This window comes from Corvus hawaiiensis, chromosome 8 (genome assembly GCF_020740725.1).
Source record: "Corvus hawaiiensis isolate bCorHaw1 chromosome 8, bCorHaw1.pri.cur, whole genome shotgun sequence".
NCBI classification, from domain to species: domain Eukaryota; kingdom Metazoa; phylum Chordata; class Aves; order Passeriformes; family Corvidae; genus Corvus; species Corvus hawaiiensis.
This window is the reverse complement of record NC_063220.1, coordinates 15,992,470-16,015,194: the sequence shown is the minus strand read 5'-3', so window position 1 is coordinate 16,015,194 and position 22,725 is coordinate 15,992,470. Positions and strand designations below refer to the sequence as shown.

At 36.9% G+C, this 22,725-nt stretch overlaps 1 protein-coding gene and 1 long non-coding RNA gene across 9 annotated transcripts in view; one reads left to right on the top strand and one right to left on the bottom strand.

The window, feature by feature from the left end:
• CPEB3 (cytoplasmic polyadenylation element binding protein 3) overlaps positions 1-22,725 on the top strand; it is an 80,399-nt gene that overhangs the window by 42,846 nt on the left and 14,828 nt on the right. For 6 of the 8 annotated variants that reach the window (XM_048310710.1, XM_048310704.1, XM_048310709.1 and 3 more), the window contains exons 5-7: positions 4,045-4,068; positions 8,704-8,871; positions 10,652-10,741. In XM_048310710.1, the coding sequence (XP_048166667.1) occupies positions 4,045-4,068; positions 8,704-8,871; positions 10,652-10,741 (282 nt within the window). The remainder of the gene's footprint in view (positions 1-4,044; positions 4,069-8,703; positions 8,872-10,651; positions 10,742-22,725) is intronic. The other 2 variants (XM_048310711.1, XM_048310705.1) reach the window with 1 other exon arrangement.
• LOC125329175 lies at positions 12,106-21,416 on the bottom strand. The gene is made up of 2 exons (XR_007205075.1): positions 21,264-21,416; positions 12,106-12,549 (listed from the first exon to the last, which is right to left on the bottom strand). It is a non-coding gene; the product is annotated as an uncharacterized LOC125329175 (long non-coding RNA).

The following is a 22,725-nucleotide window of genomic DNA, read 5'->3' as shown; positions in this document are numbered from 1 at the left end:
ATTGTTAGTATTGGAGAAGAATCAACCGAAAGGGACTGCTGAGGTTCATGTAACCAAATTATTGTACTGCCCATCTGCACATCCAGCTCATCTATCTGCAGAAATTGAGAACCACTTTCTGAACCACTTGTAGATGAGTGTCCATCATCTTTGCAATTCTTCTATATGATCCCTCTGTTGTGGAAAAACACATTGCATAATTATACTCAATTCTACCACCTTCCCTCAGTTCATGAATGCATTTTCACTGGTATTTTAATTCACTTGTAAACTTCCAGATCCCTAAGAACTTCAGAGACCCTCTGTTCAAAAGCAAAAGCTTGACATATTTTCCTTTCTGATCTCAGAAAATCATTGCATAACTCAGAATGTCCTAAAGCAAGTATTGTTCTGAACTGCTGACTGCTTCAAGAATACAAATGAGTGTTCCAAGCTAGAACTAAGATTCTGGTACCCTGTAAATCAAGGAGGTTCCCAGTCTTGTCAAATAAACTTTCCTTTAGCCAGTATAGATCCAAAATTTCTAGTCTGGGAACGTTGATTTCTTTTTTTTCATAGAGGTAATGCTACTTTAAGTCAATTTAAGATGTGTCTTTAAGATTTCCTTGAAGTGTGCATCTTTGATATTGTGGACACATAATTGCATGAACAAAATAAATACCAGAAGTGAAGAAAGAATGTTCTTTAAAATCTCAAAATACTTTCTATAAAGTCTTCCATAAAATGTGATAATACAAATAAATGTTGTCACCTATTTCTAAATTTGAAATTACCTTATCAGATTCATTTTTAGTTATGTTATGGAAAGCACGTAGATCTAGTCCTTTTGAGTTAATGTTTTACGGATTCACAAATTTGTTTTTTCCTAGGACTGCTAATTTTTGATACAAATACAAGGTGCAGTTTCAATCCCATATTATAATAAAACAATGAAAAAACCCCAGAAAAGTTCTTTTTCATCAGTTTCATGTAGCCTTGAGATGCAGTTAAAATCTGAGCAGTTCATTTGAGTGGGTTTTGATTTATTTCAACAATGGGTAATCTTAGCTGCAGGCTTTGGGGAATTCCAAAGCATTAACACTAAGTTTACTTGATTGCATTGCAAGATTTGAGGTTTGGAGAGTTTGTTCTGCTTGTTTGTTAAAAGTGTAAAGTTCTGTCCTTCATTATACAGTTTCATGTTCATAAAAATACACTCAGCTTCTGGGATGAGGTGAGTTAATAGTTTCAGGAGAGTTATCAGCGGGCGAAAAAGAATCTGTTGTTCCTTTGCATTTGAGGACAGGCAATTTGGGACACAGCAGTTATGTAACTTTGTACCTGACAGTTACAGAACGTTGCTAAGGATGGACAAACACCAATGCAGGGATGATCCTGCTGTGAGCTGCACAATCCATCAGTGCACTTTTTACATGGGAAAATGTGCTCATCTGTGTTTTCCTTAATACTGTAATGATCTAGGAGGTACCTAGGAAAGAATCAGTTGTGTTGAATTCAGAAACATTTCAGGAGATGGTTTCTGTGCAAAAGGACATTTATATGTGGCACCAAAACCAGTATATGGGGAGCAGATGCATTGGTGTGGGTACAATTTTAGGAGCTCCCAGTCTTTTTTTGTCTTCTGTTGGAATTGCCCAAGAGAGAAAGTAACTTCAGATATGTAGCTCTGGTAATTTCATTGTAATAGTGCAGTAATCTTCTTATTTGCTCCCAAATATCTTCATTCAAGAATAATTTCTAAATTGTTTACTTTCTAAAATATTTACTCAAAGTGGAGGCATTATGAAATTTACCTGATGAACCATTCCTGCTGCTTAATCTGTTGTGCTCTGAATTTTGACTTGTGAACAAGATGGGTATTTTTTAATTAACTTGTTTCAAATGACACATTCAAATTTCACATTTGCATTCTGTGTAAGCAACATAATGAAGTGTGCATTGGCATTCTGAAGTTGTCGTGCTGAATAACTCTCAGCCTGTTGGGAAAAAAGTAACATTTTAATATAAATACCAGTTGAAACTGAGATAATTTTATATATATATAAATATGTGTATTTTTTATATATATATGTATCGTATACAAAATATAAATAACAATGGTGAAACTTCACTTTCTTTGAGTATTTAAATGTAATGCAATGTTTTTAAATCAGCAAAAACTGACTTGCCTGTCTTCCTGTTTAAGTGAATTGCCCCTGGAATTTACAAGGCAAATATACCTTCAGTGACTTTCAGTAACTTTTATAGACATAAAGATTGTGTGTGGATGCAAATATAGGATAAAAGTATTATTCTGCAGTGAAGTATTGCATTTAAGTGTTATTATACATGAATAGCAATAGGGTATTCTAGAATTTACAGAAGTCTGTGGTAGATTTCTGCCCTCATGTACTAATCTTGATCAGAGCCTGAAAGTTTACATTAAGCATTTAAAGCTTTGTTTTCTTCAGAAGAAACACATGAGTCTCTTCCATCTCATACTGCAATAATTCTCCTTTATTTAATTTTTAGATTGGTAACATTCTGAAAAACCTCTTTCAGATAAATTGCTTTCAGAATGTGTGCATAACTATACCTTGATACATGCTTTTTTTGGGAATGTGGGCATTCATCAAGACAAGGACTTGCTACAAGAGATCTGACAATGATTGTTTGCCATCATAATAACTAATAAAATATGGCAGTAACTAGAAAGAAGGAGGACTAATTTTATTCTTGCTGCAAAGCCAACTCTAGTGTTAATTCTCACCATTGCCTGCTATGCAAGAAGCAGAGTCTCTCTCAGGGCTTACCAAACACCTCACTGTGGCTGAGTACCTGTTCACACAAACCGCTCCTGCTGTCTTCATGCTAAACATGAAGGGCAGTTCATCATAGCCCTTGAAATTTTTTAATCCCCCTAATGACATACTCATGTAGTTGCCTTTTTGTGACCTCATGGATAGTGGAAGAAAAAAGATGTAGGTGTATGGTGTTTCTTCAGGGCTTGAGGAAGAAGCTGCTTGGGTAGAAGAGAGGTGCCTGTGCTGAAGGAGGGTGAGCATTGCTCTGGGTAGCCCTGGGGCCCCTCAGTCAAAAGAAAAGTAGACAGGGAATACTGAGGGGTCTGGTGGGACACCTGGGTGTGTAGGACAGGACCAGAAGGCACTGTGTGAGTTTGGGAGATAAGAGATGGGGTTGGGAAGGAGTAGGAACACTTGAGAGTGTTACAATGAAGAGAGAAAGAAACAAAACAAAGCTCTGTTACCCCTTAGGTGAGCTCACTTGTGTTGAAAAACCCTGCTTGATCCCTAGCCTTCCACATTTGATTACCTTGGAAGGACAGATGTCTTTTGTGATAAATCAGAGATCCTGTGTAGAAGACACATGTTTTCCAGGCTATTTTCCATCTTTCTAAAATTTCAGCTCAAAAATACTGGTTTTTGCATTTCCCATTACATCATGAAATACGGTTCTGAAGTTGTCCAACATTGTGGATTTGCCATTGATGCATGTCTCATTGAAATGCTGTGTTAATTCTGGTAGTTATGAAGGCATTTTGTCAATCTAGTTTTATTCATCTAAACATGCTGGCTATTGAGTTCATATTGTTTTAGTAGGATTTTAATACTTACATATGGTTAATTAGTTAAACTGAAACATAATTGGAAAACATGTTCTCCACAACTATTTAGTAAAATGCAAAATGAGTTCTTTTAATTAGGATTACTGTTGGTGATGTTTATTACCTCTTAAAACCATAATCCTAAATTATTATTTTATAATACTGTCTGATATGCCTGATTTTTTTAATACCTTTGCTATATAGAAAATTTGCACAGCAGGTATGTTGGGTTTTGTTTTGTTTTTTCCCTGGCTGTATCATCTTCAACTTTTTTTTCTCATCTTGGGTTGTTTGAATTTCATCTTGCACTTTTTAAATGTCTTTTCCTTCTTTATGGTGGGAGGGGGAAAAGAGAAGAGGTAGAAGCTACATTTTCATTGCTTTTGGAGCTAAATCTAATGACAGCTGTACCGACAATTTTCTTCTGTGTTTACATGCAGCCAGGAGCTATGGGCGGAGAAGAGGTAAAAGTATTTACTAAATGTTTTGTTTGCTGAATAGTGGGAGAAATAAATCTAGTTTTCTTGTGATAAGATGATGTTACCAATTTTTACATTATTTAATTGATCAATTGCTTCATATAAATCAATCTCATATTCTTCCCTTGCAAAACAGCTCCCTTTTAACAGCATCTTAAAGCAAAGATGATTCTGAGCTGATAACTTCAAGTGTGTTGCTATTACGAGAGACCTGGAGGATGACTGAATGTAAAGATTCTTGTGACACCTATTTGTGACTTGATGTGTGTAGAGTTCCAAAAAAAGATTGGTTTTGGGTTTATGTTTGGTGTTTGTTTGTTTTGTAGAAGTGCAATGTTTAACTGTTGCATTGAACATTTGAAAATTAATTTTTTTCTTACCTGTAACAGCTTTTGCTGAATATTACACTTTATTACATTGAATTGCCTCAGGTAGGACATGTGTGCATACCAATACTAGTAACTGTCCTCAACAGTGAATATTGATAATAATTTTGAAAAGATACATTATTTGAGCACATTTTAACTGTATTTCATCACAGACAACCCTTACAACATAAAAGCAAACTGAAAATATTTTATAAATGTACAGTGCTGCATATCAGTTTATTCTGAGAGATGAATGAACAAGGACAATAGCAAGTCCAATAGCTGACTACTGAGCAAGCAACTAATGCAGCTTATATTTATGTACTGTGCTGTAGTTTACACAGACTGGTTGTTACTGAGAAAATAACAGTGAAAATAGCAGCTTTTAACAATTATTTAGGCAGTGTCACCTGCGTGGGGTACTTTAGCATTAAACTTAATTTTATCTTCCTTTCCATGAAGTTCTCTGGCAACTCTGCAGGTGACATTGCTTCCTTTTCCAAATGTAGAATTTGCACCATGTTTGTGAAGAACTTTGGAGACAGATGTATCCATCACACAGGCCAATAGTGTCTTAAGGGCTTGTAATTTGCATATGTGTATGTATTGAGGTGGTAGGCTGTACAGGCTGTATTAACACAGTTTGTAATAAAGAATTTGAGCCTCGTTTTAGTGTTTGATAACTTGAATCTTTTGTTTCAGCTTTAGTTTTCTTCACAAACTGACCTTCCAATTTTTCACCACCTCCAGAGCTCAGGCTACTGTTAACAGACGTTGAAAGCATTCTGATACTTACACTTTTTCAGTGCTTTCATGGTACTGAAACAAATTGGGAAGTATGTGGAGTATACAGTAAGGTATACTCTCTGAGCATGTAAACACTGATTAATTTTATTTTAAGATTGTGGCAAGTGTGTCCAGATTAATCAAATGGTACCAAAGTAGGAAAGGAGGTAGGAATCAGTAGGACACTATCAACTACTTGCAAGTCATGTTTACTTGTAGAAGCAAAATACAATAATGTGGAAGTAATTGTGATGAATATAGTTTAGGCTGTTTTATACAAACTTTAGTGAAGGCAAAACAGGGCAAACGAGTTCTGAATATGCTGGCTTTTCAGACTTTTTTTCTCACTACCAAAAAGCATGCTTCACTACACAAGACTCGTTTCCTGTATGAAATTCAGGCTTTTCCATACTAACAAGAAGATTTGTGTGTGTCTTATAATTTATGTTAGGGATTTTGACTTGCCTCATTCGTATTAAAGTCTGTGATGTTCATGCTTTATGATTACCTTGACTTTTATAATGTTAGTTTTGAGCTTTCTTAACCTTAAGAACCATGAGCCCTACAACAGTGTGTTAAAAAAATGTGTTGGTTATCTAATATTCTCATATATCCCTCTCTATTATTGTTTTTACCATTTGCATCGGGATAATATGCAGAGTAACCAGAGGCCAGCCTGTGCAAGGACTCATTTCATGTTTGTTACAGTTGGATATTTTTTAATTAGTGTTTGATTCTGTTACTGTGACTAAGCATCTTCAGTGAGAAGAGGTTTTCTCAGACATTTCTTGAGGCTTGCAGTGAACTCTCAGTTCTCTACTTGATTCTCTGTTTCCTTTGAGAAAAGAGATGAGCATTTCTTTGTATGTATCATGTTTAGAGCTGTTGAGTCATGTTCTTGGTACCTTGGTTTTTAACTTTTACAACCAGTTTTTCAGGTACAGATGTAAGCACCGCTGTGGGAAATCAGCCCAAACTATTTTGCTACACTGACAACTCAGAGATGCCCAGGGAGGGGTACAGGAGTATGTTACAAAAAAAGTGCATTAAGTGATGCCTTTCCATAATGTTCTCCCAGAAATTTGCCCCTGGGGTTTTTTTGAGGTGATGTTTCAATATTTATTGCTTTAGATTGCATTTTTTTCTTGTTTCTACTCATTCCCTTTTCTAAGCCTACATAAATTTTTCAACATCCCAAAAAGTCTTGTAGCAAGGGTTTCCAGAGTTTGCCTTGCTTTTTTCAGCCTTGGCATGTACTGATTATGTTCAATGCAGTTTATTTTTCCCTTAGTGGAGAAGACCATGAACAGTCATTGCCTATTCCCTTGTCTGTATGCTTTCCATTATTTTAAATGGATACTTTATACATTTAGCTCTATACTTAACTATAAAATTATAGAACATTGTTTGCATTTATTTAAGGTGAGTGCAGTGCCTGTAGTCCGCCAAGCATCTGGCATGGTGCTTAGAGGTGATACCTTGCTTTCTAAGCTGCTCTGAGTTTTTATTATTTCCTTCAGACCTCAGTCTCTTCTGCAGATCTGTATTTTCATTGGACACCTTGTTATTAATTTGATATGTCATCTTCCACTAATGGCTCATGTTTGTTGTTTGTTTACTTTTTTACAAGAAAGTAGGTTGATGGGCAGGAATTGGAAGATGATTTAGCTCTTCAGTAATGTCAATCTCTTACAGATATTTTCAGATTTCCTGCTTTTCAATGAGTGTTCTGATTTGGTATTTTTACACAGTTGTACTATTCTTAATTATTTTTTCTCTCATGCAAATGTTCTCTATTATGTTGAAATGCATATGTTTATACATATTTGTCCATTAATGGAATATTCATCAAAAGTCTTTCCTGTTTTATGCTCTAAACCCACCATTTCTGACAAGCCTTTGAAAGGCAGCATCTCTACATCCTTCTCTGATTGTGGCATTTACCCTGTCTTTTATGTTGATGTGTAAAAGCACAGAAGGATTTTTGCTTCAGTGGATTTTTGTGTCTGTGATCTCTGTCAGTGTTTAACATGCAATATATTCTTTTTAATCAACACTTTTCTAGTACCTGATGTTCGTAAAAAAAATCAGGCTGGTGGTGTGTGTCAGTGAGAGCATCTTTCCTGATTTTGTTAACTTGTTTTCCATATACAGGATTACTGCTTCTTTTTGTAATTTGTCCTTTACTACTGGAGACAATTACTGATATTTTCAGTGTATATGTTTTTCTGACTGCTGTCCCTCTGTCTTGATTTTTCTCCTTACTTCTGGTTTTTTGTCCTTCACTTCCCTGCGCTGTTAATGCCAGTATGGTATTAATCCTTAGGTCTTGCTAAGTCAGTTTCAAGTGGTCTGTTACCTTTGAATTTAATTCTGTGCGCTTAGAAAAGTATAAATACATTTATATTTGTAATCAACCCCCATATAAACTGTTTGTATCAATTAATTAATTTCCATCCCTGGGATCAATCCTCCATGATATGAGTGGACAAGTAGCCTTTTCAGAGTTGAGGTGTGGTTCCCATTTATACCTCTCTTTATATTGCAGGACTTATTTTTCAGCTCAGGTATAGGGAAGTGTTAAACTCTAAAGTTGGCATGTTCTACAGTGTTGCTTATTTGCAGTCTTTGAATATTTTTATCTTCTTTGTTAATAAATCTCTTCTTAAGATAATGTGTGTATACTTTGGTAGTAGTAGCGACAAGTTAATTGTATCAGATGGTTACAAATAAATTCTTTACTTTTCATTAGAAAACTCAGTAGTAGCCATTTATGTTGATTTTGCTCATTCACTACTGAGAGGATGTTTTAACTCTGAGGAACAAACAGTCTGACAGGCTGTTCTAGCTAACAATGTTTTCCTTCAAGTGCAAGTTCTTTTATTTAACAAGATTTTTTTTCTTGTTTGCTAAGTTTCTTCACTACCTGTTTAATATCCACAAGCCAACGCTTTTTCATGTTTATTTTGCTGCTTGCCCCGCTGCTCAGTGCGGGCCTGTGTTCTGTGGAGGTGGAAGTGCTGCAGCCCTTGTTGTCAGGATCCTGTAGAGCACTCAAAGGACTGTCCTGCTCTGCAGTGCAGTGGCTTGAGGGATCTTAAAATCATTCCTTCAAGATCTGTTATGGAAGGTGTAAATCTCTAATATTTGGTTTGAAATGTAAATCTTGAAAAGGTTTTTCTATAGCTATGACATGTAATTTCATCAGATAACTTGTTTTTCATCGTTATCCATTTGCAAGGGTTTGTTTTAAAGCTAAATTAGTTTTATTGTCTTGTAAGGGTAATACACTCTTGGAAAAATAGAAATGATACTAATGAACATGAATTGGACAACTAGACCACCTAGCTGGGTCCTTTAATGCAAATTCTGTTGAAGTAAAAGAGTAAAAGGAAAAGTTTTTTACTGAAATATTTCATTCTCCAGGAAATAACATTAACTTTAGATCCTACAAAATCTGTTCCAGGTCGGTCTTCACTCTTTCCTTTTGAAGATGGCTTCCTAGATGACAGCCATGGTGATCAGTCACTATCCTCAGGTCTCAGCTCTCCAACACGCTGTCAGAATGGGGAAAGAGTGGAACGTTATTCTAGAAAGGTGTTTGTTGGAGGTCTTCCTCCTGACATTGATGAAGGTACTGTGAATCACTTGTATTCCTGAGATGTGGGAATTGGCTTTCATATAATTATAAAAAAGGTCAGTTTCATAGAAGCAAATGTATTTTCCCAGGTGTGTCTCTTGTAGTGCTTGTGGCATTATTTAGAACAAACACAAACTACCACCCCCCTGCAACACCTGAGAATTTACTTGACATTCTTTTGTACTGTAGATCAGAAGAGATGGAGACAGAAGTGGCTGCATAGCAGGTCTTCTGATCTGCATGTCTTCCCACGACTGTAAAGTGGGAAAGCTGAAAAAGGGAACTTAGTGGGTACTGTCCCTCCTCCATAGTCTTTTCCTATTCTTGGATGTGGTTGACTTTAAAGACTTTCTTAATGCAGTTGTTACCAAAATATGGTGGGCTTGAATAATCAGCTCTTTTATCCAGCACATATGCAGGGTTCAGATGATAAATACAGGGTAATAATATGGTTACAAAATAATAACCAGCTTAGTAGGGATGGTCAGGATTTTTCCTCAATCATTAATCTGCTCTGCTTGTGTGTGCCCCCACAAACCCTTACTCCCAAACTAAAATCATGACAGTTTTTGGTGTATATTTCATATTAGAGCTGGAATCCACCACTATCTAGCTTCAATGGGCATACACAGAGAATCTGAGGATGCCTTATATTGAAAAGAGAGGGATCTCTAATCTACTGATCTGAAGCCTAAACCATGTAGAATTTTAATGAAGAAAAGAGTATGAGTTGCCAGTCTTATGTTTGCAAACACCTCAAATGCAGTTCCCATATCATACCAAGAGTTGCAAGACTGTTGTACAGGGTCTGGTGGATAATCTGGATTTGCAGCTGTAAGAAGCAGCAGCCCAACAGGTACAACTGATGTGAACATTGCTGGGCCACTCAGAATCAAAGTACATGCCCAGTCTGTCCTGTGAGGAAGTCATACAGTGACCTGGGAGCTGTCACCCTCTTTCCTGAGAGGTCTCCTTCAGTAACCCTTTCTCCTTCAGCTCCTCAGGTACACAACATGTGTGCTGTGTCTCCAGGTGCTTGAAAAATCTGGCATGCAATTCATGGGGTCAGAGAAACTGGACACATCTCAAACAGCAGTCCAGAAATTGAAAAACCCCACTGCCTTTTCTCCTGATGGCTTGTTGCTCTGATCTATCTAACACCACATTAGATACAATTTTAAACTAATTCTTTATTTAAAGTACATTTTAAAATGTATTGAGAAAAAAATGTTTTTTAAAAAAACAATTTAAAATACTTTTTCTGAAGCATTTACATGTAAAACAAAATTGTCCTGTAGGATAGCTCATGATGTATGTTACATCGTGGTTCCAAATTGATGCTTAAAAAGTGAAGAAAAAACTTGGTAATTCAAGGTAGATTTCCTGAGGGGCCTGAGGAAAGTGCAATGCCCACAGTAGCATGACCTGCTGCAGCCTCTTTCTAGGGCAGGCTGCAAGGAGCAGCCGTGCTGACATGGAGCTCCTCCGTCAGTCCCATGTGGCTGCATCTGACCCTGCTTTGAGGCTATAATTAGAAATAGACCACAGCTGAAGCATATTTACTTCTGATAGATCATGTTTGCATTTAATCCTGCTGCAGACTTCCACTAGTGAAATGTAAAATTACCTTTTTAAGCAGCCATGTGCAGCATAAGAGATGAAAGAATATTTAGCCATCTTCTATGGACATTATTTTTTTTTTAAGTAAGACCTTTTTACCTTGCCACTGTCAGTTTTTACATTCTCTCTAAGGTGCCTCATTTGTTTTTTGTAGATGAGATCACTGCCAGCTTTCGTAGGTTTGGACCTCTTGTGGTGGACTGGCCTCACAAAGCTGAAAGCAAGTCATATTTTCCGCCTAAAGGTAATGAGTTTAAAATATATTTAAGAAGGCTGGTCTGGTAAAAGAAAATTACATCCCCAGTGTGGAAATCCATTACAAAGCAAAGTTTTGACTCTTCATGGTGAATTTTCTATCTTTCATCAAGCATATTTTCAGCCGTTGTCATGATGGGAAAAAAATGCACAATCTGGTAACTGAATGGTGCTCCTCTGTGTGTACTTCTTCTGCACACCTTGAACCCTTGCATTATGCTTTAATTTGTACCAGGAGTAGGTAGAATTCAAGTTGCTGAAATTTCCTAGTTGATTCTGTTGCACTTTGGACATTGCAAAACCCATGGGAATAAGATCTGGAAGTCACTTGGATTGGGCCGTTGGATTGGGTCCCCAGTGTTTTGCAGGGAAGCACCTCCAGTGTGTGCTGTGACCTGAGGGGCCGTGATCCTGCTCGGAAGCACAAACTCTGTGTCAGGGCTCCCTGGGCGAGCTCTGCTCAGAGGGCACCACAGACAGCCCAGGGGTGGGCTAGAGTGTGTGCAGGTGGGGCAACCTCCTATCTGTCAGCATAACATTATGCAGACCTGTTCTGGTTGAGAAAGAACCGTTTACGGGAAACCTGTTTGGGAGCATTACTTGGCTAAATCAAACTGCTCTTACTGTACCCTGGTCTCTGTGATTTTGTACAATACATTCTACTCTCTTTCACATGTGCCTCTTGCATGTATGTAGCTCCTGAGTTCACTCATGATCTGAAACAGTAGCAGGAAGTTGTACACAAAATTTCTGGTCTATATGTAAAGATTTTCAGTTCTCATTGACCCTAGGAGCTCTTAATTGCTCATTAAGGCCATTGATTATTTTGGCAGAACGATGGGCTGTTCAGTTAGTGAAACAGGTAATCCTACAATATTTTGATAGATGTATTTTGACTGCAAAAACACACAAATAAAAGCCAACTTAATTTATTTGGAAGCTTAGTTGCTGGAGGCAAGATAACACCATGACAAATACTTGCCCTGTGAACAGTATTTGGGACACTTAAAATCAGAAGAGAAACCCATACATGCTTCCTCTTTCCTGTTCTGTTCTCACCAATTTGCCTTGCTGTCAGCAGTTATGCAACATCTGTTCTTGAATTTAAAAACAAATCAAACAGCCCCAAAACCAGCAACAAAATACCCCAAACCTGAACCCCCCCTGCAATATTGCTAAGGACAGTGGGTAAAATATATGTGTTTCCCTTTTTATGTTATTTTTAAAGATCTTTAGGGTCTTTCTGGCTAGTGAATTCTATTTGTTCCTTCACTCAAAAGTTTGGTTGTTTTTTTTTAAAAAAGTTGAAAAGCCAGCTTCTCCTTGTCCTTATTATCTCTTAGTACTCTCTACTTGTTTTCCCTTTTTTTATTTTTTTGCTCTTATTAATTCAATAAGTAATTATTTGTAGTAGATCAACATAGGACTTCCAATTTTAATTTTGTGCTGTATCTGACTGTGGACTAGTTATGCCTCGACAAACTTGTAAAATGTTTTTGAGTAAGATCTATTTTAGCAGAAGACAAGGGAATGCTGCCTCACTTCTATTTTTGTCATGATTCTAATATAGGAAACAGCTTTCAAAGCCCCTGCCAGTTGCCCTGAACGTCTGTCTGAAAGTGCTAAACAACAGTCAATCCCAACTGTTCCAGATTTATTTATATCTGACTTCTTAGTTATCAGTCAGGGCTGCAGCATCAGACATCCTGCATGCCTGGCTCTGAGATTCACTTACAGTCATGGTAAGCTCCGTAGGTCAAATGTACTTGATTTATTATGATCCCATATAGGCAGCACCTACACAGAAGACAGAATATTATTTCCAGGAGTCACAGGGTAAAGATTGAATGTCTCTTGTAATTTTTTCACAGCTTTTTTGTCTTCTTTTGTTTGTTTGTTTTTAAATAAAGAGTACTTTTTCAAAGTTATTATGGAATCATTTTCAGGAGTACCACAATAAAACTTCTCCAGTGCTGGTTTTAATCAGAAGTTCCTTTAGACCTAAAACTTTAGTTGGTGGGCTTTGGTTTTGGTTTTATTTGTTTTACTTTTTTATTTTAAGCTGTTTTGGTGCATTATTGGACATTTCCTGAAAACAGTGAAACAAAAAGAGATATTTGAAATTATGCTTGGTGCAAAATTCAGTGAGACTCAGCTGTCGAATACTCATGAATTCAAATGTTTTCTCCCTTCATTTTTCTAGATGTCTTGTTTTCCATGTTGCATTGCTAGTCTGTAAATTCTCTGACATTTTGAATATGAGTCTTTCAAATTGAAAACATGTCCAAAAAAAAAAAAACAAAGGACAAATGAAGTTATAGAGGAGAGAATGAGCTGGGTTTTGTATGCTAGCAATCTTGAAAGAAATCAAGAAAAATGAATTGTTGGAATGAAGTGGGGATGATGCAGAGGCTAGTCTTTATTCCCACATTGATAAAGCCTCACCTTCAAGGCTTCTCCCACCTACCTGAATGTGCCCCACAGGCAGTAAAATTGAGCCTTGCTCTTTCTGAACATATGTCATGACCTCCAGATGGATTTCAGTGTCCTTTTGATGGATAGCCTTTTCCATTACTGGAGGGTCAGACCATTGGGCAGTGTCTGGTCTTTCAGCAAGGTTCAGGATTTTTTGTCTGTTTGCTTTGATAAGTGTTCACTTAGAGGTTTGGGGCAGACACCATCAGTAGGTGATGCTGTGGGTCAGCACAGTCAGTGAAGTTTTATGCTGGAGCTGCTCCACATCGTGATTTTCTGTCTTCAGTTACATCCAGGTGATGCAACATCCCCTGCAGTCCTGAGTAAATCAATACAGATTTCCAGTATCTACTTGTTGGTATAATTTATTGCATTTTGGAATGTTTGCTGTGTTGGTGCCATACATGAATTCCCTGTAGTCACCCTGTATTAGGGGCACTCTGTTGATATTCTTAGGGCTAGGAAGAGAAGGCTGCAGAAACCATTAGCCATGGCTAATCTGATCAAGCATGAAATCTGAAAGATTAAAATATTGCTTACAGTCTAGTGACCTCCACCACCACCCACCAACCCCCCAAGGGCTTTATCTGGTTCGTTTAGTGAGCAAGTCGGGCCATAGATGCGTAGTCAGTTCCAGCAAGCCTTATTAGCTAATTTATTCGTTGGTGTGGTTGATTAGCTTAGCTGTAGTGGCACGTAAGCTATCATTGGGACTAGTTGGAGTCCAGAAATATTCCTGCAGCACTGAGCTTGAACAAAGAAGGTTTTCCTGGATATGGCATCCTGAGCAGGATGGTGTCACCACAGGTCTGCTTAGGCACATTACCTCAGATTTAGTGCTGGGCCTGAGGGACATAAATGTTTGTGTGTGAAATAATGCTGAGCTGGGATCTCCAGCATGGTGAGTTACACCAGGCTTAGCTTAGTGTGGTGTCAACAGTGCCATTTTGGACCTTGGGGGATGGCACAGCAACACAGATTTATCTGCAACACATTCCTCAGGCACATCATTGCTGTCTGTATTATCCAGGTTTTCCTGTTTTCCCAGCTATTCTAGGGGTTTGTTACTCTTACTGAATCTTGCCTGACATCACAGAATACACTGATCATGTGTTTGTGAAAGCAGTCTGGCTTTGTCAGCGTTTGAGTTTTGAGCATTGTAACAGCAAAACCAAAATCATTCTGTAGATCAAGCACACCTTACCTTACCTTGGTTGCCAGTGAGTTCAATATTTAGGTTGCTGAGAGAAGAGGGACAGTCGTCACTGAAAGTGAATATGGTGCACTTGGGTAGGAGAAACTGCCAACAGCTGACAATGTGTGTAAGAGCTCCTATTTCTAGTTCTAAGCATCTGTATTGTTGTCTTAACATTTCTTTTTACCCCTCCTATGCATTGTAAAGCTTAGCACCATGTTTTTATGTTTGTGTCATGCATGAGGGGATTTTTAATGCTTTGCCTCTGAATAAGGCTAATTCATTCCCATTGCCTGAGAAGTCTTTGGATTACTTCCTTTGGCATCTGTTTGGATATGTTACTAATGGAACTGGCAAAATTATAAATGCCATGTGTTGGTCTTGGGTAAGCAGATGCCCAGTTCATAATGTGTTTACTTGGCTTTCACCCCAGAGTTTGGGAATTAAATGTGGTTTGTGGTTAAGTATTTTTTGGGTACCTATGAGACATTGAGAAATAAAGAAATATGTATTAAAGGATGCTATGCACATTACCATGTCACAGTCTATTTATCTCTGGCAAAATCCAGATAATTCATGTTTTATTTAAATAGAAATTGATGGGGTTTTCACTTATTTGCTGGTGTGCTGAGTTAAGCAATGCTTATGCTAACTACAGTAAATTTTTTTCTTTCCTTTTTTTTTTTATTAAACAGATGGTGCCAACTGTTTCAAAAACTTTTTTTTTCAGTTTGTTTTTTTTAACAGATTGCTATCTTTAAAAGAACTTTTAAAATACTCTTTACTGCTTTTTCCTTGTGATAACTATGATTTTTCTAGTAATCACTAAAAATTGCATAAGGTGTTTTAAAATGCCAAAAATCATGCAAAAGTTTTCCTCTCTTTTTTTTTTTTTTTTTCCATTTAAAAAGATTGATGTTGGATAGAGATGAGAATTAGAGTTTGAAAATGAAGCATGGCAGAGCTTGGAGATAGGATGGGTTTGGAATGGGAGGAATGCTTTGGCTTTACAGTTGATTTAAATGTGTGATGCAGCAGTCTGATCCTTTTGTGTTTTCCCTGTTCTTCAGTTCGTTATCCTGTTATCTGATAAAATTAAGCACATTTGTCCCTACTGCTCCATATGGGACACTAGGGGTGAGGGAGATCTCATGAAAAACAAAACTGTAAGCAAAGTTGTACAAAGTAACATGAAATGATTCTCATGCTCTAATTTAAAACAATTGGTGGGACAGACAGTGTGAGCCTTTCTGATTCTCTCTAAAGTACTGTTTAGATGGAAGCACTGTTGTTGTAGTCTTTTGACTGATCTTGATTTCATGGATGAAGACCATTTCCATGGTTAATTCCATTGCCACTGCAGTGGCAGTTGTAGTTTCTGCCAGAGGAGCAAGCATGAACAGTTGCAAGGAGGAAGTATGGAGTCATAATTCCAATTTCATTAGTTATATTCACAAGAAGGTATCTGGTTTGTCCAAATACAGCAGTCTGTTCTAGGAAACTGCCTGCTTTGGCTTAACTGATCAAATACAGTACCACCACAATCCAGTGTGAAATGCTGAGCCAATTTTTGTCTTTTAAAAACTGAAGTCAGAGATCGTAATATGTTAGAATGGAAACTGACATTCCCTATCCAGAATTACATTGTGGGGCAAATAGTGATTCTGGGAGGGTTTTTAGGTGTTGTTTATCTATGTTCCAATACACGTGTGCAGTGTCAGTCGTTTACCCACTGACATCTGAGGCCATGTCTGTGATTTGTAGTCCCTGTGTCTTCCCACAGCAGGGCAGCATAATCCCAAATCAATGCAATTCACAAAATGTGTGGTGGCAAAATGCAGTACACACTAATGTGCTCTTCTGTAGCTGTGTGACTTTAGGTTGATTTTGCAGAGAATTTTCTTTGAGGTTTTTGATGACTTTTGTTTGAGCCTCCCTTTTTTAACCTCTTAACACTTTTTCCTGTCTTGTCCTAAACATTTGAGGATTCTTGGTGGTGTACTGATAATGATGATTTTTAAATGTCTATCTTAGATACCTGGCACAGCAGTCTCAAAGAGCATTCAAGGAGATTGCTTCATATAAGGGAATTTTTGTCTCTATGTAATTTGCAACTTCTTATTCTAGGGGAAAACAAGAATCTGGTGAGGTAAAACACAAAAGTATTTTTGACCTATCCAAGCCTAGGCAGAACAAATCTGATTCTGAAGTAGCGTTGCAGGATTACTCTCCCAGGTTTCATGTTGCTTTCAACAGATCCTACTTATTTTCAGAATTGCTAGGTTGCTATAGAAGAAGCCACAATTTTTAGCAAGCATTTGACCCTTTTTCAATAATTTGAACATATCTAAGTACCTAAAATCTTTCCACGTTTATCTGTAGAGGCAGCCAGACCACTTCTGTCAAATGGAAGGAGTTAAATATTTGCCTTATTCTCATTAACCTCTTCTAAAGCCCAAGTAGATGTTACTGTGGGTTGTACACCCCATCTCTCCCCAATACTATTTTTGTTAAATGTCACCTTTTGTTTTGTAAATGGAAATACATTAATTGATCTGTAAGTATTATGGGCTTCAGGATAAAAGCTGTCCTTTGAACTGGCAATATGAGTACTTCAGATGCTGGATATGCTGCGGGTACCTCTGCCCAAGGCAGTACATCCATACTTTTAGGCCTCTCTCTGATCTCAAAAGCTTGGAGCAGCTCAGAACTGGTGTCTCCCTCAGCTGTCTCAGTGCTGTGCTTGGCAGATTTTGTCTGCTCAATACCATGCAAATTCTACCTGGTTTTGGGACCTCCGATGTATCTGACTACTGATTATGCCAAGAGAGTGTAACCAGTAGTCAGCTGTATGCCAGGGGAGGCTGGGCAGTTATATTAATAAAGTGAAACACTTAATTTTATAGAGGATTTGGTAAGTCCAGTATTTTTATTTTTTTTAACACACTATTCTGATCTCCCAGGGAAATGCATACTCATACTCACTAAAAGCAGTTTTGGGTTTTGAGAGGAATTTGTTGTTCAACATAATCCAATTTTGGAAGAAAACCCTTGTATTATTAAGGAGGGTTTTTCAAGCTGCATCTTTTCCTTATAGTCAACAAACACAAGAAACTTGAACAAACCAGAACCTGAAAACAATCCACATGTGAGTGAACATTCAAACCAGTTATTAGCAGCACCACAGCAGCAAATGACAAATTGATTACTTGATTAAAAGAAGGGAAGTCAAAGCTTAGTGCTGAAGCTCTGCATTCTGCCTTTAAAAATGTCTTACAGCTCACAGGAGAGTTAGCATCATACAAAAATCAGAAAAAATGTTACTAGCTTGGTCTCTGCAAATGACATGGGGTGTCTTTTCTTTTTGATTGAAGTATTTTACTTTGAAGCTCTTGACAACAGTCCCAAATATTTTGTGTATCACAACATTTAGTAAGTGCTGCTTGCTTTCTTCTTTAAGAATAAATTTTTAGAAAAACATATAATTTAAAGTGAAAACTATTTTTATTGTAAAACCCAATATCAAATTTAATTTAAAATAACTGACTTCAGCTAAAAGGTAGCCTGGATTTTTGGACCGGTGCTTTCTTCCTCTGAAAATTTATTTTACCTCATGCTGATAACTGTGCTTGAAATAGAAGCTGAAATCAAGCAGAGCATTTATATTTCTGCAGAATTTTTCCATGTTAATTTTGGTTGGAGTAGGACTGGAAAATAGCTTTTTTGCAAAGGAGAGTAACAGGTTTTGTTCAAACTTGAAAACTGATCTCTCTTGAGCCATCTGTTCAGAGTAAAAGCAGCAGCAGCAGATCTGACCCCCTCCAGATGATGACCATGAGCTGCTCTGCCCAGAGCAGTCACCATTGCATATTGCCCTTGAAAATAAAAATTTTAAAAATTCAATTCTGAATTTAGTTGGGTTTTTATATTTAGGAATGTGAATGCTTTTTTTTTTTCATGATGCTGACTCAGTAAACTTCACAAAGATAACTTCCATCTCATCAAATATTTAGTCTTTGTCATATGAAATTCATGTGACTCCTCTTACAACTACAGTAACCAAATTGTATGTTAGAGCCTTTCTTTTGCGTTTTTATACCCTTTAATTCTGATTTATAGCTGCTATAGATCACATTGCAGTCTGAAGTCTGATGTTGAAAATGGCTGTGACCTTTGAAAGAGGAGACAACCCTATAAATTTGCTGTTGCAATGTTTTATACGAGTTTAAAGTAAATGCCAGATAAAGAGAGGCTTTAGTATGCCTGTAGAATATTCTTCTGCTTAAAAAACCACAAAAACCCACAAGTAATTTATTTCAGGCTTTTCTTTTTTAATACAGGTGGGTGGGAGTATTTTTACTACAGGACAAACTGAGATGGCATATGCATACTGTTCTTTTGGGGCTTTTTTACCCATAACTGGTGAAAGTAAAGTAAAGTAATGATGGCTAGAAAATTGTTTTTGCTTCTTGACATGTTTTGGAACTGAAAAGGCTTTGTAAATCTTTGTATGTATTTACTACAGCACTACAGAAATGTTGTCCTTTCTACTGAGGAAACACTGGGGCACCTCTCCCATGTCCCACAAATAATGCATGTCCAGAAAGCAGAGGTTCTGTGGGTACGTTGGGTTTCTTCTTCCACTTAAATTGAAGATGTGGAGAAAAACGCTCCCTAATGTTTATGCCAAAATAGAAGGTTTCTATTTTCCCTGTTATTTGTGATATGGTAAGATCATTATTGGTAAGGACTAAGTGTTAACTTTCAATTCTTTTGGTGATCTCATGATGTGGGCTATTTACTGGTATGACTGGGATTATGAAGACATGCAATTTATTTTACAGAAGCTACTGATACAGAACCTCAGTTTTCATTCAGCTCTTTTCTGTGATCCACTCCATTGCTGACTTTTCTTGTTATGTCTCCTGTCTTCCATTTGACACGTATGCTTCATTTTGTTGCTATTAAGATTCAGGATCCAATTATTTTTCAATGTAATGGAGGACATGGGCACAATCCTTTAATTAAAATCAAACAAACCCTTCCCAGTACCTGTCTGATATGTGGCATATGAGGAATTTCTTACATATCACACCAGCCAGGCTTAGTCTGGTATTCATGAAAAACATGTAAAAATGTAAATGTGTATAAATAGAAGAGTCACTGTAAGATGTTAGACTGTTCCTATTTCTTATACACCTTTGTTTTTTGGAGAAAAGAATCAGCTGACAGGGTCAAACACTGTCATATAAAATTAGACCATCTAAAAGAAATTAATCTTTGCAGCCCTGACTAATACATAATTTTACTCTTCTGCAGTAGCTGAGATTACAGCCTTTTCTATTTTGAGGTTTCTTAAGTATTTAAAGCCTTTGAAGTTTTTTGAAAATGCAGTCATGTCACTGCAATGTTTAAAGGAAAAGTCTGCAGTTTTTTTAACACCTCAGATTTTTATTTTTCAAAAATGAGTTTAATTTTTAATAGTCGTTTCATCTTTGGATTTAGAAATGTGTTTTATTCATGTTCAAAGCATCTTCTAATAAGATTACTAAGGTGACTTTGAGCAATGACCCTTGTCATCACATTAACTGATTCAGAAATTTGGTTCACACTGTTTCTAAATGTTCCTTTCCTGTGGGCTTTAAAAACAACTTTATTTTAAAAGTTCTAGTAAATACAACCATAATTCCGTTCAAAACTATTTTTTAAAATCCAGGAAAAAGAAAAAAAGAAAGTGAAATACATATTTCATGAAAAAGTTAAGTCTATTTAAATCTACTTCTTTGAGACAGCCATCTCAACCATCTAAAAATAACCCTAAAGAAATGAGACTAGAACATTAATTTTCTTTGCCATTTTAACTCCATCTTATTTTTTACATAATAGTATGAGGTAGATTTATATACTGAAATACTTTTATAAGAAATCTGAAGTTGATGCTAGATTTTGTTGTAATCCTGAAGCTTATAAAAACATCAGAAAAGACACTGTCTAAATGAATGAAAGAAGATGTGCTTCGAAGGTAGTTAAACTTTTTTCAAGCATAAGTCCTTCCCTTCCACAGATGAAATCAATGCATGGGACTACCCCAAAGGCTCTTCTGACTTGCTGTGCAGAATGTAAAGAGGAAATTCTTCTCTTCATTCTCTTAATTCTACCAGCCAACCTCAGCGTTATAAAGCTGAAAACACATAACCCTTAGATTATGATTCCTGTATCTGATTTTGCAAGTGGGCTGAATTTTGGGAATGACGGATTTCAGATCAATGATATATGAAATGAATAGATGACATGCAGACTCCCATCATGGAGATTCAAATACTCTCTGACCTTATATATAATTCTTCATTACAGTGTTTCACTTTGTTTGAAAAGAGCCCAGATTCTAAGAACTAGAAATAGGTTAATCCTTCCCTGTTGGCTATATAGCATTTGCATGCCAAAATGCTGGCTTTGTACCAGAAGATTCAGCTCATGGTTGATGTATTTGAACAACAAATTATGTATTGTTGTTCTCAAATGCAAGAACTTAAATTATTAATTACATTGAGTATTCACAAGTTGAGCACATAATGGTACCCTTCTGTTATTATAATAAAACTGAACTAATTCACAATTAATTGAAATTTCTAAGAAAAACTCTTGATTAAATCCAGTCCACTCTGGACTTCATTAAGTGAGAGATCTGTGCTGTTACTCCATTAGTTCCGTTCTGAAATATTCCTGTATCACTAAATAACTAGAGACTGTCCAGACAACCTTTAGTCTCATAATGTTAGTAATTAATCACTTAAACTGAAACAGAGTATAAAACTTCTAATATAACAAACTTCATTCCTACCTTCTCCCATGAGTTAGAAAGCACAGTCAGTGATTTCCTTTTATTCCACCAAACGATGGAGCTGTAAAAGAAAGGTGTTACCAGATTTAGAAGAATAAAAGAGAGCCTTTTCTATTTAAAACATGCTTTTTTCACAAATGCTGTGAAATGCAGTCAGTCTTTTCCTGGTGAGTCATGACAGGCATTAAGCTGGATAATCTTTAACTCTTGAGAAATATTTTACTTTAGACAAGATAATACTCTTTTCTGATAAACTCTACCAGCTGTGGCTTGCTAAATTGAATGGTGTCCACAGGGCCTGTAAGGTTATTTTCTCTCACATGCCTAATACATATAATGCACATTCTGCCCTAATAAAGGTACATGAATAGTTCTTTTCAATTAATTACATTGAGGAAGGATGGGCAGAATACATGCATAATGCACGACTAGCTAAAACTCCAATATGATTGCCTGTAATTTGTACCAACATGCCAGTTTTTAACATAAAAGTATGAATATCAAGATATTAGAAAGGCAGATTGGGCACCTTTCCATCTAGCATGTTGTTTTGAAGAGGTCACTGAAGCCTTATTACAAAATGTGCTTTCAGTAATTCAGAAAGGTTCCCATCATTAGACAAGATATGCCAATGTTGGTATTAACTGAAATAGAGTTTTTGGGGTTTTTTTCCAGGCTGTTTAGGCTGGCAAAAATGCTTTCGGCAGACTGTAACTACTTTTTTTAGTTCCAAGTGTATCTTGCATTTCAAGTGGCAACCTTGTTTCAAGCTTGTGGGACACAGTGTATATGCCAGATTTTCCAGTTTATTCTCAGCAAGGTTAACTGAAATTAGACCAACTGGACTAAATTACCCTTTCATATGGAAATTGTGTCACTGTTTAGCTGTCAGAATAGGACATGTACAAAGGAGCTTAGTTCTGACACTGCTTTTCATAAAATAATGAATCTTGGAGCTCAGGGTTGAGGATCTCCTAGGATGGCTTCAGAAACTAAGGAAATTCATTTTCTCCTCATCCTCCCTCTGCTGTACCCTTTGAAAAGTTGTAATGACTTCTCTCACCCCAAAATACGTTGTTGCCTTCTCCTGAGAATTGTTTATTGTCAGCACTGCAGTGATGTGTTGCACCAACAGCAGAGGAGGAGCTGGATTGCTTCTGCTCAGCCAAGAATCCAAATATCTGTGGATAGAGAATATTCAGCTGTAGTCAGGTTGCTGTTTTTTGAAGCCTCAAATATCTCGCCTGTTTTACTTTGTGGAATTTGAGTCAAGGGCAGTCCCTTGAGCCCTCAAACCTTTAGAGTGTCTGGTCAGGTAAGAAAGGAGCACTGCCGAAGTTTGACTGCAACCTACTACCACAGTGTGCTACCAAAATTCTGCCACAGAGCATTAAAATTTCGAGGTTTATCAAATCTTTTACTTCTTGGGGAAAAAATGGATGATTTTTTAAGTGATACAATA